Below are 17,618 nucleotides of genomic sequence, written 5' to 3'. Positions count from 1 at the left end.
AATTCTTTGAAAGCTCTTCTGGTCCTCACATCATCATCAGGGTCAGGCATGCATTAATGGCAAAGCATTTATGCACCAGGTAACTTGTTCCCTGGGAAGCAAGTTTGTTTATGCTTTTTAAATTCAGGAAGCAATTAATAGTTGCTGCAAAAACAGTGTGCTTCTCTTGGGTGAGGGCCATAAAGCCCTGACTCGCCTTAGGGAATTCAGATGCCTTCATCTCAGCAGACACCTTCCATGAGCATGGTGTTTGCAAGGTAAATCCTAATGCTGAATAACAGATTCTATGTGATCTTCATACACTCGCTAACCCAGAGATCTGAGACTCTGGTTTCCCAAGCCAGGTAGAGGTGACTGGTTCAGGGAACAGCACTGCCAACAAACACAAGACCTGAGCATCTTCCAGCTTTCCCCTAGAGTCAGACAGCTAGAAGTTCTCTCTACTGAAAGGTAGTGGAGAACTTCACTGAATCCCCTGACTCTGGGACCTGGAGCTTTAAAAATCAAAAAGCCACAGATAATACTGTGGATGAAGCCAGGCTCCTAGCAGAATCTAGAGATCTGATAAGGCATCCTGTAGAATGGTCTGGTCCCTGGAGCTCAGCATCCTCTGCTCACACTGAAAACCTTGGTCCCTGGAGCTCAGCATCCTCTGCTCACACTGAACAACTGCAGCACCTGGAAAGCAGAGGCAGAAGGTGCCACCCCATGGTGCCTCCTCCTTCCCAACTAGCACAGAAATCATCCAGAAGAGGGACAATCCACTCACTGCCTCCCACTAAAAAACAATGGCCGGCTGCAGAGCTTCCCAGGTTTTAGGAGACAAGCTCCCTTTCCATGCTGGCCCCCTCTCAGCCATCAGAGAGCAATTATTTCCAGGCTTACCCCTCTGCGCTAGACTGCAACCAGCTGCAGACAGGCCCGTGCACATCCTCTTCCTAATCCTTCACGCACAATCCCTAGACAGTCCCTGGCTTTTATTATTTTCTGGCAGGAGAAACCCCTGTGTGCAGGCTGCAGCCTGAGCATCTCTCAGCACATCCCAACTTGGGTCCAAATTATAAATTAAATGTTCATGTAACAAGAGAGCTGGCAAGGACCAATTGTCCATTAATATTTTAAACCCCCGTTAATTCTTATTTAACGACCTGTCTGAAAAGTCTCTTGTAATTGCTTGACATAGTGATGTGACTAAAACTTTATTTATTGATAAAGGTTGTGGGAGATTCATCTCGTGGGGATGGCCGTGATTTCCAGTGAGGAAGCCAAGAGACAGGGCGGGCAGCGGCATCACTACCGTGGTTGTCCCTCAAGACAAGGACTCCTCACCTCTGCCAGCAAACCCATTCCTGCACAGCAGTTCTCTTCAGGAACACAAGACAAAGTTCTTACCCTTATGTATTTTAATAATACTCGTAAGTATTTTTAGGCACTGAGAATGAGGAAATATTGTCTGTGTGTATGCTGGAAGCTCCTGTCCTTAGAAGGTGCTGTAAAACTCTCAGGGGATGGATCTGCACCTGATGCAGGGGCTCTGGGCAAAGGACAGCAGTCTCCAGATGTGAGAATAAGTGTGTCAGCAGCACAAACCCCCACAGGGATGCAGGACAGACACGGGCAGGGTTTGCATTCCAGAGCCATGCTGATCCCAGGAGCCCACCCCACAAGGGGATATCCCAAAAATCTGAGGCTGCAGCCTCACTGGCCGAGAACAAAACCTCCTCCATCTCCAAGCCCGAGCTTCTGAGGCTTTACCCCAGGAAGGAGCAGAGCCCGGCAAGGTGGCTCAGAGGCAGCCAAGGCTGCAGCCAGGAGCTGCCCCTCCGGCTTCGAGATCACCATTGACCTTGAAATGCAGGGCAGGCGGCTGCCATTGCCAGCATCATATGATCTGTTACAAAACACGACGGGCTCTACTTAGAGGTTACACGTCGCAGGACAAATTTAACACCCGAGAGTGTTCCCGATCCCACTGGAAGAATTCCTGGCAGGGGCTCAGTAATCGCCCACTACTGTAAGTGGCCAAGTGCCATGGCATCGGTTTGGCTCCAGACACATGAGGACCTCATTCCTCATTTCTGATGGGAGAGACACTTGGGCTGATGGTTGACAGCATGCAAGATGATGAATTCCCCAGCAGCAGGTGGGCCTTGAAGCAGAGAGTAAAGGGAATCTTGTAAAGATGCTGTCCACAAAAGCCTTCACTTGTTTGAGAAAAGTATGTAAGGACCATAATTACAAAGTTGCATCGAAGGCAGCCTGACATGCAGGTCCACAAAAAGGTCCCTGGGGAGAACGATGCTCTGGTGGACATCGAAGAACAGATGGAATGGAAGCATCCACAAAGGATGTGCAGTCAACAAGAGGCCAATACTCAGGGAGTTCCCTGCCCAGCCATGAGAAAGAAAGACTCAACACCAGGAGAAATTGTCCCTGCTGCTGTCCTACCAGCTGTGCGCCAGCTCTTCCAGAGCCACGCTGGCTATTTCGGGAGGCGGAGCGGGCAAATGCTGCTCGAAGCAGGGCCTGGGAAAGGCGCAGGGCAGGCAGGGTGGGAGAGCCTCTCCCAGCAGCGGAGCTGGTCCCAGCTCAGCAGCAAGCCAGACCCTGACACTCCCTCCTCTTCCCCTCCTTCCCTTTCCTCTCCACCGGTCCCAGCCCTGTGTTCTTGAGTGGCAAGAGTCAGCTCTGCCGATGCTGCCGAGGGGCCCTGAGCCAGCTCTGGCCATAACCTCGGGACAAAAACATCAGCTCTGAAAAACAGCAACGGGAAAAACACACAAGCCGACGTGTGTGTGCACAGGAGGACCCCTGTAATCAGGAGAGCTCCGATGCAAGCAACAAGATTTGCAGTAACGGGCAATTTGGGGCACCTGCTTTGAGCCTTGAGGGAAGAGGGATGTTGGGCTTGTTTTGAGCAGGCTCATGGAAAGCCAGATAGATGGTGCTTGCTCCCAGCCTCTGGGAACACAAACCCTGCTGCTTCCAGTCCAGTTTGCCCTCCAGCCTACACCAAGAGCCCAATGCTGTTCCAGCCGTGATGCTTATAGGAGGAAGGGAATGTCGCTGTGACAGGCAGGTAGGGATGCTCAGAGTGGAACCACACTGGGTCGGGCTGCAAATACCCTCAGCACCTCTGCTAAGAAAAGAGCAGGTTGGGGATGTCAAAGTGGAGGTGATGGAGCTGGGTCAGATCAGTGACAAGACGACAGAAAAACGTCGTCAGGCCAGCAGTTATTTTTATCTGCAAGGACCAACACTTAATACTCTCCTATCTCCCACAAAATGTCACTTGAGCGCCGGCAGAAAGCTTACACCACTCGCAGACAAGGGCTGAAACCTGAGCATGTAATCCCGGCTCCAGTCAAAAGTTTTAGTGGGATTCGCAGCGTCTGGACAGGGGAAGATGAGGAAAAAAAACCCTTTCCCCTGAGAAACAATGGCTGGGGCACAGAGAAGACAGGACAGGCAGGTCCCCTCTGGGACCGTGTCACCTGCAACATCTGCAGAGCACAAGGGATCTTGCAAGCCCTGGGGCTATTGCACTGTCTCCCCACAACCTCAGTCAGACTTTGGCTACCTTAAGATGGTCTTCAGAAGAGGTGGGAATGGGGAAAGTGAGGTGTTCACCACCCTGCTCGCTAAACACCACAGCCCCCCGGGAGACAAAGAGCTAAGAGGAGCAGGGTGGGTTGGGCAGAACCCATGGGGGGTTTGCAGACACCCCATTGAGATATCACTGCCACTCCTCTTGGTAATTCCTCCCCGCTCCCCATCTCCATGGAGTAGTTGTAATTACTTCAAACATCATTTCCCCACCATCCCCACTCTCCATTCCCACCCCCTTCCCTCTCATCACGCAGCCCAGACCCAGACATGCCCGAGGCGTGCGGAACAGAGGCTTCCCTCACTTAATAAAGGCGAAGGCAGAGCGATGCCGTTATTAACAGCAGCCTGCCCCCCCCGCCCCCAACTCCTTGCCAATGGTGGGAATATTGCACCGATAATCCCGCGGGAAGGCCCCGGCACTGCCTTGACAGTGGATGCAATAACATGGCCCCTTTTATATTGCAGAGTGTAAAAGCCAGCAGGTTCTTCCCCCAGGTCCCCCCTTACATCGCAAAAAGCGTTTAGCATCAGGGATGGATGGATTGACAGATGGAGAGAAAGCCCCTCCCCATCAGGCGTAGGATAGTTCAGATTTAGAACCACAGGCTCTTCCCAGCAAGAGGCGAAAAAGAGCCCTAGGCTGGGACTGAGCCACGGTAAAACACACTGTGACAAGGAGATGTCCTGTGTGCTCAGAAAATTCAGGTACCTTGTTAAGGATTTGCACAGAAACTTACAGGAGGTGAATTTTGCTAGGGATAAAAGGCAGGAGTTCACAGGAGCTGCCCCTCATCCAACCCCAGGGGAGGTTTTCACTTCATGCTGCCTTTTTTAAAATTAAAAAGACCAACCAAAGTGGTCGGGATGGAGCAGCAGGCAATGAGAGGACCCAGCGGAGCACGGGGCTGGGCAAGGCAGGGTGCTGACAAAAGGGGAAGGGTGATAGTTTCCCAGTAGGATGCAAAGCACCTCGATGCAAGCACATAATGGATGTTGATGGTTAAAATCAGCTCCACTAGACCCAGAAATCCTCTCTTACAGCAAGGCACAGGGTAAAAACCTCAGGGAATATACCGCAGAGGCAAAACCCGCATTCCTGAGATGGTCGAGAAATGATCGCATATATCTCCCTCCATCTCCCATTTCTGAGATCCATTTCTGAAGCATCGTCAGCCAAGAAACTTCAGTTGACTGGATGCGGTTAAAGCAAACTCACACACGCAAAGAGTCTTATAGCTGAAACTTGAATGGTCTCCACAAACGTCTTGCATATTTTCGAGGACGCTGAGGAAATACACATTTTTCCCCCCATTTTGCAGACTTAAAAAAAGCACCCCAAGGGAAAAAGTCATTTAGAACTACTTAGGAAACACAAAGCATAAAAAGCCTGTAATTATTTCTCTGCCAAGGGCTTGTCAAGTTTGAAAATCCCAGCTCTTGAACCGCTAATCCTTATGGAAAAAAAAAATGCAACTTCGGCAAGATGCGTTGTCAGTTGACTTTCACTACGCTTTTCCAGCATGAATGCACTAACGGGGAAGACTTAGACCTTCCACCCACAACACACACGATGTGCTTCCCTGGCTGACCAAGGAGACCTGCAAAGCATCACTCTGAGCAGCAGCTGCTCTGCAGGCATCAGGCTGGGGCAGGGGAAGGACCAACACTAGTGTCTGGAGGCAGAAGTGCCTGAAACAGGCAAAAATAAATCAGTTTGGGGTGGGGGGATACTTTAAAAAACAAAGATTCAGAGAGTTTCTGAGATTTTTGTTATGCAGTTGAAAATAGGATAAATACATTATTGGCAGGGAAACTGCACTTTCTCCAGAGGGTGGGGATGTGCCACCCCAGCAGAGCAGCGTGGATTTGGGTTTGCTGGTTTAGCAGCCAAACTCAATACTTCACATCACCCTGCCTGGATAAGGATGAGTGGCATCAGTGCTTCTGAACTTGCTTGGCCATTGAGAAATGGTCCTGTGAAGGTAATTGTGTCCTCGTAAGTACCCCAGCATCAAAGCATTGACCACATTCCTTCCATCTTCACTACAGCCATAAGGAGCTGTAGTTTTGCTACGAGGAGAAAGATGAAGCACCAGGAGCAGGTAGGACCTCAGTGGGCTCAACCAGAGGTTGCTCCCACTACAAACCCTTACCATCAAACCCAAAATAGCACCTGGCTCATTGCTCAGCTGGCCAAAAAAAAGGCGCAAAGGTGAATTTGGCACTGCAGAAAAAACTCCTGTAAAGACCCTGCCAAGGGCACAGACACTTTGGCTCTTGCTAGGAGCCAGTCAGAGACATCCAGCATGGGCACGCCAGCCATGTCCCCAGCCTGGATAGTGTCTGGTGGGTGCAGTGACAAGTGTCTTACACCAGGCAGAGCAGGTAAGCCAAGGAAACCCGCATCACTTGGACCTACTTCCACCACGCAGGGCCCTTCACCCATCTCAGACCTCCTCTCCCATTACTTTCTTCTAAACCATCTCCATTACAGCACCTCCTACCAAAGTGGGTTTTAATGTCCTCAAGGTAATGTGTGCAGGAAGGCTCTCCTCCTTTCTGGTTAACCCTCCTTCCTAAGGCCAGAGCTGGAACAAGCTCAGACTCAAAAGCCCAATACTTTAAGCTTCATTAAACTTTTAAGCCAGTCCATTGAGGTTGCTCTTTCAGCCTGTCATAATTACAGACACAGAAGGAAGGAGCAACATTCACCTGAGCAGGCATCAAGAAGATTCAAACACTTAATGGCTTTCCTAACCAAGCTCCCATGGCCACATCACTGTTTAAAAGGATCTGTTCAATACCACTGCAGCACTCTACCCGGCAGCAGAGACGCTGAGATATTCAGTATTTCAGTAATTCAGTATTCCAATTCCCCATTGCCCTCCCATCTGGCCACCTATTTGGCACAAGTGGGACTCAAGACACACGAGCCTGAGCCATCCCACCACACCAAAGACTGCAGGTGCCCAAACCAAGAGGATGGTTGGGTTCACAGACATGGCTCAGGTGACCAAGGTGCTCTCAGCTCTCCCTACAGCCAAGACCTGGAGTTCAGCATCTCCATCGGGCAATTCAGACCTTGGCTTGGCCAAACCACATGTTCCAGAGGAGCCTCTTCCTCCCCTTCAACCCTTGCAGGAGCCTATTGAGAGTGGCCTGCAAGCAGAGAGGAGACTGTCCCCCATCCTCAACACCCAGCTGGGGTCCTGCACACCCAACACACACGCAGCACAAGTGCTGTTTCCTCCCCATCTGTTGCTTGGATTATCCTCTCTAAGACCAGAAATGGAAAAGATGCCCCAGCAGCGTGTTGTAGGGCAGCCCCACTCCAGGCCTGACACAGAATTCATTGCACAAGAATTCTGGTGTTGTGCCTTGACAAATGTTCACCTCCACTATTGGCACCCATGAATTTATTCATCTGATGGCATCAAAACCACCCCTGTGGAGGTAATTGCAAACATATGCCATTTCCCACGTTGTTGTTCCCTCCTCCTGTTTATATATGTTACTACAGAAGTCAGCAACGTTCTGCAGCTAAGACGCTGTTTTCTAGGAATAAAGATTTAATAGAGCCAGCAAATGCTCGGCAGAAATTTTGACAATGAAAGCATCCCTATGTTTTTAAAATAGTGGGGGTTGTAGGGAAAAAATAGCAACTCTGAGACTTTCAAATAATAAAGACAAAAAACCCCAACACACAAAAAGAAACAAACAAAAAAAAAAAGAAAGAAAAAACCCACAAAAACAAACAAACAAACAAGCACAAACCCCACAACCAACTGCTGCAGCTGAGAACTGCCTTCAGGTCCCTTAACCTATTTCTCTCCCTTATCCAATTTTTTCCTGCCAAATGCTTCCCTGAGCTTTCAATAGCAAAGAGAGAACTCCCACCTCCCTCTTCTAGCTTATCCACCTTGGGCGATGCTACACGGTGAAAAATCAATTTGGAATGTGGCCTCGCTGGCCCCAGGCGGGGAAGAAGGAGCCCTTGGTACACAGAGGCTTCAGGTTCATCCCAGCAGCTCTGCAGAACAAAACCAGCAGAGAGGATGCAGGTCCCAAAGAGACGTATCGCTTCCAAATGGTCCCAAACAAATCTCTTCTCCAGGAAGCGCCGTTGCCTCTTGTTGTGCTTTTAGTACTCCACTTTGGTCCTTTGCTGGGCAGGGGACCTTGCCCAGAGGGATTTCGGAGGCTCGCCGCCCCACCGTGCTGGTGGTTATCATTCCAGAGGAACAGACGTACTGGAGAGGGAGATTTTGCACGGTGGCGGCGAGGGCGGAGGACAATGGGCTGCGGAGTGATGGTGGCGTGAAAAGGGATTTGTTCCGCTGTCAAGGACAGAAAGCTCTCCCCAAGAGCAGCGTTCGGAAATTAAGGCCACAAGGGGAAGGAGAGGGGTAGGGAGAGGCGAGAGACAATATATGGACGACAGCGACAGGGAGACAGCTGGGAAGGATCAACGCCGAGCCCTGATGGGCTCGCAAAGCACGAGGAAGCCTCCTCCAGCGTGTTCTGCCCTTCGAGGCATTTGCCCTGAGGGCAAGGAGGATGCCTCCATGCAGGGAGAACCTTTCATCTGCAACGGCGGAGACCCAGTGACCCAGGGGAGGCATTGCTGCCCGCTGGGATCTGCTGGAACACAGAGGAGAGTAGTTCTACCAATTCATGCCTTTTTCTATCGATCCATGCCTTAATCCTGCTGATTCGTGCCTGGGAGAAGCTGGTAGCTCCGCAACACAAGCGCTTGTTCACCTTTGGTAGCGCAAGGCGGAAAATACAAAGGTAGGCACAACATAAAAATTAGGCAAATCTGGACAGAGGCTAAGAATTCACACCCTGCATTAAAATTTGCCTAGCAAGATGCTAAAAGCACTTATGATGATGAACGAAGCCTTTTTTTCAGAGAGATTCCTATTTCCAGCTACACTTCATGAGCAAAGGGGCCAAGTCTCAGCTTTTTCATGGCCCATCACACCCGGACCAGGCACCAATGCAGGAGACCTGAACCCAAAAAAAGGATCACACTCATGGGCATGGGAAATGCTCTACTGAAAACAGGTAGGTGCATGCAAGCACACAGTGCAATATGAGAAAATAAATAGTTTGTATTCAATGCAATGTGATTTCACCCCTATATTGAGAAACACACATGCCACCCTCCTGAAAAAAAAATCAAACTTTTGTGGGAGAAAACACCATTTTCAGATAGCCAGCCCACAAAATGTGAAGCAACTACAGGATCCTCGACAAGCTGAAGAAATTGGTCTTTCATTAATACGGTCCCAGCAAAACAGATAAGCAAGAAGACAGAGTCATCTGATAGAAAACCCCCCAAATAAACAGAGATGGGTGTCACCAACCCAACGCCGTGTCCCTGCTGGCTGGGCAGCCCCAGCACAGTCCTGCTCAGCAGCCACCCTGCCCCACGCCTTTTGCAAAAGCTTCAGGATCTGGCTGTCTGTAAATATTTGGGGTGGGAAGTCAGGGATTACAGAACCCCTCTCCTGGGCAACCAAGGTTTGATGAACTTTAAAAGAAAAAAAAAGGCAAACTTCAAACAGAGCTCCCGTGACATGCCTGCCGGTTTCACAGAGACGCGTAGGACAACCCGGGTGCATCCATTGCCCCAGGAGAAGATGCCTGGGGACCAGCTGGCTTCCTTCTGCCCAGGCAGGATTCCTTCCAGGTTAAAAGCAATGAGGGACAAAACAGAAGTAACTGTGGCTGTAGGCTTCCACACACATCTGTGCGGTGTTTGCCATATCAGGGAGAGCTGTTAGTCCCCCCCACCTCTCCCTTCTTATAAATTCACAGAAATTAAAATTTCTCATAAAAACAATTTTACAAAAAAAATAAATTATTTTGGGTCAACACCAGTATTTCACCTGAATAAAATCTAAATATTTTCTCCCTGCTTTAAAGCCACTCTTACACCCATTACAGAGGAGATGCTTTATTAAATAGCAGGCTGCTATTAAATATCTTTATTAAATAGCAGACTGCTGCACAATCTTCCCACCCAGGCCCCCTATCCCCACACTGGTGCCAGTGTCCCCACCCCACATTTGCATCTGCAGAGGGCATGAGCCAGAGACAAAACAGAGCACAAAGGGAAGAAAAATGTCTGAGATATGGGGTGTATTGAGTACTGCTCCTTGCTTGCACACCACGGGGTTCTCCAGAATTGGGGAACCATGAATCCAGGCCCAAACCTGACTCAAACCATTAGGTTTTCCCCCTCTATAACCAGACGCAGGAATTGTACCCCAGCAAGCAGAAGAGGAGACCAACCCTCACCCCCAAAGTCCACTTCTCCCCCAACAAGGCAGAGCGTGCTCTGGGGTGGTTTAGACTCGGCCAGAAAGCTCCCTAAGGAAGCACCAAGGGAAAAAAAAAGAAAAGAAAATAAAATTGTGGGCTCTCTTAAATCCACGGCTTGGAAAATCCCTCCCTGCGCCTGCGAGCAGGTGAAGAACCGGCGAGGCGAGGGCTGGCGAGCCGGGGCAGGAGGGGACCCCAGCTGTCTCTCCAGCTGGTGGAGACAAAATTCTCATCAAACCGAAACAAACCCCCCTTTCTTTCCCCAAGCCGATTTCTTTTCAGCACCTTCATCACAATTGCAAAGAACCGAAGTGGTTCCCCCGCCTCCAAGCATCCCGTTTGGGCTGAGCCTGGAGTGCTGTGCCACAGGGGGAGAAATAAAGAAAAATAGGGAGGAAAAAAAAATAACATAGTGGGTCTGAAACGAGACGGCAGAAACCACGGAGGGTCCCAAGGATGCTCAGGTCCCAGTTCTGCCGGTGCCAACCCACAGCCCCCAAAGTCCCATCGACAATGAGCAGGAGAAAAGGTGACCCCAGAGCCACCCCTGTCCCCACCACAGAGGGACAGGTGACAAGTATATTCAGCTGCCTCGCCCCCAAGCTGCCAAACGTCGCTCCCTTCCAGGCCTTTCAATGAAACATTAATTGTAAGACACAAATCTAATTAAGGGCAGAGGGAAGGGGCAAGATGCCAAATGTCTTCTCCACTCCTTTTGGAAAGTGGGAACCCTACAAGCGGGAGGATGGGGGTAGCAGAGACAGGGGTAAAAGGTATTTTGCTTGCCTGGCATTTCCAGCATGGATCCCATTCACGACCTCCATAGTGCCCCTCTCATCCCCACATCCTACTGCTTTCCTGCTTTCTCCCCCCGCCAGCACAAGGTGACTTAATAACAAAAAACAAAGGACCAGTGCCTTGGCCCAGCCTAGAGGTACCCACCACTGCATCCCTGGTGGGGATGAGGCCAGATTTGGCTGCCCCCGAGCCACACTCATACCAGCCTGCAAAGAATCAACGTACTTCCTCCAGGAGTTGCGTGAAAAGACAGCAAAGACAGAGAGGGGTTTGCTAGAGGAGACAAGGTGCTGGGTGGGGATGGGAAGCAGGCAAGAAGGATGGGAAGCACTAGAAGAAAAAGTTGAGGGATGGGGAAGAGTAGATGGGAAAGGACTGGCAAGAGGGACATCATGACACAGAGCTGTTGTGTGCAAACCGGCCTGACTGCCCCCAGTCCCTGGTCAGCTGGAGAAGCCCAAGTTACCACCATCCTCTCCATAGCATCCCATACAATAAGGGAAAAGGACATGTTGCACTGGAGCTGGGCTGACCCATGGATCTCTGGAGGGACCATTCTCTCCCATCACCCACAAGAGGAGCAAAAGGTCCCGTTTCTCCAGGCTGGAGAAGGCAAAGGACTGTGTATTGTCAGCACAATCCCCCAGACCACAGGGAGTCTCCAGCCTGTGGGACCAGGCTGCCCTAAAGAGTTCAACATCAGCATCACCTTATTCATTCAATCCGTTTGGGATTATCCTCCTTCACAACCCTTCCGGGTTGGGTAAGCAGCGCCACGGTTTGCAGCTAATTGTGCAATTACATTCATCACCCACATTAAGCAAGATAAACAACCACCATGCTTCAAACCGCTGCCCTTCCCTCCTCTACGGCAGCAGCTGTCAGACAAGGCTCTGGCGGGTGAGAGGAGGCTGCGCTGCCCCGAACAGGCTCTGATGGACCACGCTGCTGGGGATCCAGGCTTGTCCCCCATATGAAGGTAAATGGGTGCAACTTTAAAACCCAACACCAATGAGTTTCTTCATACATGTTTTCTTTCGTGCGCATTCAGAGCTTAGGAGGATATTTTTTTTTCCCCTTCACTGCTGGATGTGCCTCCTCATTTTAATTCACAGAGGAGGAGGTGGAGGCACCCACGCAACCCCATGACTCCGGGAGCAGGGGATTTTGGAGCGCCCGCCAAGCAGGGGGGAGCTTTGCAATGACGGCGCAGAAGCTGGCAACAGCACAGAGCCGTCAAGCCGTGTGAAGACAGGGCGAGCATCACACAACTGCCTCCCTCGGCCAGGGAGCCCGGCACGGCGGCAATGGCTTGGGGGCCGCGGCCGCCCCTCCGCTGCCGGCGTCCACATGCCAGCCCTGCTCCGAGATGTGCTGGCCATCTGCTCCCGCCAGCCGGGGCTGGGGCCGGGGCTGTGCGCCGAGGCTGGGGACGTGCCAAGCCGTCCCGCCGTCGCCACGCTCCCCAGCTGCGCCCCCCGTCACGACCACACCGCTGTCAGCGCTCCTGGCCCCCCGAACCAGCCAGTGGGGTTTCTGCACAGCACCAGCATCGCCCACAGCGGAGATTCGGGATGGAGGTGTTCCCATAGCTCTAGGCCCTCCCTACAGCTCTAGTTCTGCTTGTCCCATGCAAGCCCACTATGAAACACCTCTGGGCAAGTGGGGCTTAGCCGTTCCCATCCTCATGTGGATTTTGAGTCCCCAGGGCAGCTCCTTTCACCGACCTCACTCTTCCCATGACTTGCAACACCTTCCCCATTTACAGTCAGGTTTGACATTGCAGCCTCCCAAAATCTGCCACCAGGAAAGCCCATTCCCCTGGTCAGTAACGCAGGGGCCCCACAGCCGGGGCACATCCCCATGGCCGCTCTGCAGTCAGGGAGCCGGCCAGGACGAAGCCTGAACCTTGTCATAGTTGAGACTTATCAGGTTTGGACAAGAGCCGGGGGCTGCCGTGGGATTCAGGATGTTCCGTAACGAACGTCCTCTGCCCCAAATAGACGCTGTCCCAGGGGCGCAGGCTCGAGCGGTCTCTCCCTAGGATCTCTCCCCACCAACGCTGGGGAAACTGGTTCAAGAGCGACCCCCAGCACCCCAAGTCCCCAGCCAGCATCATGGTCCAAACTGCCCACAGCTCCTGAGCCATGGCACTGGGCACCCCAGAGCGATGCCGAGACCTGGCCTGGCATCCCCGGTCTTTAATCCACCCCTCTCCAGGTCCTCTCCCCAGGTCTTCCTCTTTATGAAAGACCAATAAATGTAAAACATCTGTTTTAATAAATGATTCCTCAATTTCTAGAGTCCAACAAGTCAGATGTTCGCTTAAAACTGTCCGTAACACTTTCCACGGGTGTATTTATAACTACATACATAACTCTGCCATCTCACGCTCTGCCGTTAACCCTCTGCAGCCACGTTACAAACGGAGCTCAAACAGAGAGCGAAGATACGTGTCAGAAAATACCGCACCTACTCATTTCTGGAAAAACATTCCAACAGTCACCGTCTGGAAAATAAATCCTTTCTTTTGATTAAAAAAAATAAAATACACTCACACAAAGAAACCACCGCACCATGACATTGTCAGATAGGATCCCGACCGCTTCCCCAGCACCAGCATTTCCCACACAGACATCCCAGCACAGCGAGCGCTGCTGCTCCGTGTCGGCGGAGAGGCCCCCGGAGCCTGGCTCCGCTGGTGCCACCGCCGGTGCCGCAGGGACCATCGGTCGCTTCACGCCATCGCACTGCAAATCAAGGAGTGTCAGTCACTCATGATAATTAACCAGCTCCCGGCTTGAGATAATTAGCTCAGTCTAAAAGCAGCAGCTCTTTCCCTGCGTGTTTTGCACTGAAAGCCCCGTTATCAGCATCGGCACCACGCTCCTGCACCCAGGACTGGGAAAACGGCTCAGCCCAAAGACAAGATGGACAGTTTGGCTAAGAAAGAGATTTTTTTGTTAAATGCAGAGTCAAATGTAAAGGTCAGCAGAGACCAAAGGGAACAGCTCTTTGGGACTCTGCTCTGCGTCCTTGCTGTCCACAGGTAAGGAGTCGCAGCGTCAGCACTGCGGAGAGCCCCACGGGGGGGATTGAGGGAGCAAGAATACCGACCTACAGACCCATGCAAAAAATAATAAAATAAAATAATAAAATAAATAAAATAAAATAAAATAAAATAATAAAATAAAATAAAATTCAAGGGGACAACAACATGCGAGAAGCAGCAGGCGGGTGCAGGAGGGGAAGAGGCCGGCAGCAGTTCATGGTTAAAACCATCTAACCTTGGGGAAAGCGCCTGCCACAGGACACTGCCCCCCGGTTCAAGCAGAAGTTACCAACCCAAATGCAGATGAGAAATAACCGGGATGAACGGTGCCACCGCCAGATCCCAGGAAATATTTGTGACTTTCGTTTTTTTTTGCAATTATCATTTTCCATCCTGACAGTGAGATGCACACAGCAAGAAGCCAGCTGCGGCACCGATTTCTTTCACGGCCAAGGGACATAGGAGGAGGGTTTCAGGTTGGAGTCGGCTCCAAGCACTCAGAAGCTGTAGTCGAACATTCAGAGAGTAAAACCCAGGCACGCTGCAAGCTGGAAAGGCATTTCTGCGGTAATATTTACCCCAATATACCCTTAATGCTCCAAACAGAGGCACCAATAAAGTGGAAAGCGTGAATTAAATTGTGTCAGAAAAATATGAAAACCGGTAGCCAAATTTCTACAGGCAAACAAACAGCGCACCCAATCTCAACAAATTTTTGCCTAAAAAAAAAAGGTCTTAACACAGTTCTGTCGGCTCTCGCAGCAGCTAACTCTTCCGCTCTTTCGTAAATATTTGAAAACAAGGTCACGCGCACAAATTCTGCTTTCAATTTGCCTTGTATCCATAGTGATTAAACTCAGACCCACAATACAGGACTTAAAGGAAAAAACTTTAAAAAGGCCTGGAGCAGGGCTAGCCCCCGGCACGCTTGCCGATCCGCCAAAGGCCAGGGACGAGCCCATCGGCAATGACTGTTTTCTCATAAAACAGCGACGTGGGAATTAAATTGTGGGGCTCCCGCAGACGTGCTATTGCTATAGTGAGGGATCCAGCCCTCCATCTACACCCTCCGCAATAAACACCCAGCCTGGAGACAACACAAATTTAACGACTCAGAAACTCAGACAGGGAGTGGAGTCCGGCAAGGACGGCAAGAGCGGGATAAGCAGGAAAAAATGAAAGCGGCTTCAGGAAAGACTCAACAGCAATCTACCCATCACCAATGGAAAGATTTTTTTCTCTAAAAAGAAGAAAAATAATTTTCTCATTATCTTTTGCCCATAAGCCCCACAATTGCAAAAGGGGAAGTATTGGGGCTGGAAGCTTTTACCACCTACATCCAATTTCCTGCTCCATCACAGCCCCAGACATAGGCAAAGCCTCCGGTGTGCCATAGCAAATGCTCCGAATTCAGCGGGGCCTTTCCTGGTCCCTGCCAAGTGCCTCAGTTTCCCCATCTGACCATGGGGAGCAACAGCATTTACGTGCCTGCGGGGATATTAGGAAAACAGCCCCATCCAGGACTGGGCCAGGGAGGAAAAAACATTTCTCCTGCAGACACTTCGTAGGAAAATAAAGCTAGAAGAGACAGGAAAAAACTTTGCACTGTTCCTCCGCAGACACAGGCTTACTGAGGGGGTCTCACAGGCTCCTGACTAAAGGTTCCTAAATTCCGAAGGCACAAACCAAGCGCAACGAAACACCTCAAAAAAAGTGAGAACCAGGGGTGCAAGGAGGCTGCGGGGCAGAAGCCCAGCTGGCCACACAGCACCGTAAGGCTGTCACCTCTTGGGACACGCGGGACAGGGGGAGCGGGGAGCTGCCGGGGGACACCAAGCCCCTTGCACTTTTGGCAGGGCTTTGTAAGCAGTGGGAGCAGAGCGGGGCGAGGGGGACACTTACTTCTCGTAGTCCAGTTTGCAGTAGAGCTTCTTGTCGCGATAGAAGCAGGTGGTCTGCAGGGGCTCCTTGCAGGACGTGCACTGGACGCACTGCTCGTGCCACAGGCTGTCGTTCAGGCGCAGCAGGAACCGGTCCGAAATGACTCGCTGGCACCCTTCACACACCGACTTCGGGGTCGCGGCTCTGCCTGCGGGAATGACCCAGGGCAGGGGTGGGTGAGGGAGAGGTGGATGGGGAGATGGACCGGGCACAGGATGGATGGGGGATCCCACAGTTTTTGCTTCCCCCACGCAGGCTGGTGGATCGGGGGAGGGCGGGGGGTGTGCGAGGTGCTGCTCCGGGATCCGCTGGGGACCTGTGCCTTAGGGGAGCTCCGGGGGGCAAACAACGCCCTCAATTTCGTTCGCTTTTAGAAAGACAGCAGCAGAGCCGCAGCTCAGAGAAATGGCGATTGTATGAAACGGAGATTAAAACGAAGAAAAATAAAACAAAATAAAATATTTATTGTTCGATACGAAGGAAAGGCCCTCGTTGCACTGGCGGACTGTGGGAGCACACACGATTTAATGCAATAGCGGAACGAAACGGGAGCGGGAAGGCGGTCGCCGGGGGCACTCCCCGGGCGAAGGGAGAGGCGCAGCCCCAGGCAAGAACGAGCCAGGGGAAGAGCTGCCCCCGGGTCCCCTCGGACTCCCTTGTGCCCATCACTCGGGGCCCGCCCGGCCGTGTCCCACCCAGGGGGTCCCCGGGAGGGCAAGCGCTGTGCCCCGACTTACCCAGCAGGGAGGAGAAAGGAGCCGCAGGGTCCAGGGCGCTCTGCAAACTCTCCTCCATCTTCAGCCCGTCCAGCATGGTGGGGAGCCCAGCCGTACGCAGGGGCCACACCGCCCGCCTGCCAACACAGCCCGAACACGCCGCGCTCAGCCCCGGCCACCGGCCCCGCCATCCCCGGCCGGGGCTTCCCCGCCCCGGCTGCCCGCCCGCTCCCGAGGCGCCCCGCTCCCCTCCTCCCTCCCTGTCGGCGAGCGGGTGAAACACCTCCGGACCCCCCACTCCGGCTTCGCAGCCGCTGCCCCGGGCGGGCTCTCAGCGTCCCACCAGCCCCCGGGCCCCCCGGGGCAGCGGGACGGGAGGATGCGGGGCTGCCGTCGGCGGGGCTCGGCCGCTTACCTGGGGCGGCTCCAGTGGTACCTTCCTGCGGGAAAACGGCGGGAGAGGTGTCGGCAGCCACCGCTCCAGGAGGGTCCTCCGGCGGCTCCTGCTTCCCTGGGCTGGCCTCCCTCGGCCTCCCCGCCGCCGGAGCTGCCCGGGGTGGGGTACGAGCCGCGGCGCCCTGGACGGCTCCGAAGCGGAGCGCACCAACCTGCGGGGAAGCGCCCGTCCGACTGCTGCCAAGGCACATTTCCTGGAGCTGATACCTCCCTGCCCGACCCCCACCCCCTGCCCTCCCCTCTCCACCCCACTCGAAATAAGTTTCCTCCCCGCTCTCCTGCCTGGCTGCAGGCACCGGCCCCGCCACGCCTCGAGGGGCCGGCGGTCTTGCCCAGCTCCGGGGGGCACGGCCGGGCAGCCCCAGCTCCGCTCCCGAGCTTTTTTTCTTCTTTTCTTAAAAAACAAGCCAAAAAGAAGAGGGGAAAAAAAAGAGGTGGAGAGCGGTGACCCGCCACCGCGGCCCTCCCGGTAGCGAAACCGGCTGGAAATCAGCTCCCCCTTCCAGGGAAAGCCCAGGCCGGGAGGTTTTGGGGAAAGCCGGTCCCCGGGGTGGAATGTGCTCCCCCGCGCTGCGCATCGCTCCGGGCCCATGGCTCCTGCCTCTCCGGAGTATTGAAGGAAAATGAGTGCTGGGAGAGGAAGGGGAAAAAGAAAAAAAGCCGAAAGCGGGAGGGCTCGTCTCCGGTGATCGCTGGCGCCGAGCAGGGCCCGGTCC

At 52.7% G+C, this 17,618-nt stretch overlaps 1 protein-coding gene across 1 annotated transcript in view; it reads right to left on the bottom strand.

The window, feature by feature from the left end:
* Positions 1-16,543, bottom strand: part of LMX1A (LIM homeobox transcription factor 1 alpha) — a gene marked incomplete at both ends in the record, with an annotated part of 41,568 nt that extends 25,025 nt beyond the window's left edge. The window contains 2 exons of the mRNA XM_080348956.1: positions 15,692-15,878; positions 16,468-16,543. Of these exons, the coding sequence (XP_080205082.1) occupies positions 15,692-15,878; positions 16,468-16,543 (263 nt within the window). The remainder of the gene's footprint in view (positions 1-15,691; positions 15,879-16,467) is intronic.
* Positions 16,544-17,618: the final 1,075 nt, after the last annotated feature.

The sequence above is a fragment of the Nesoenas mayeri genome (genome assembly GCF_963082525.1).
Source record: "Nesoenas mayeri genome assembly, chromosome: 8".
Taxonomy (NCBI): domain Eukaryota; kingdom Metazoa; phylum Chordata; class Aves; order Columbiformes; family Columbidae; genus Nesoenas; species Nesoenas mayeri.
Note: the sequence above shows the minus strand (reverse complement) of the source record. Positions and strands in the feature narration are given on the sequence as shown.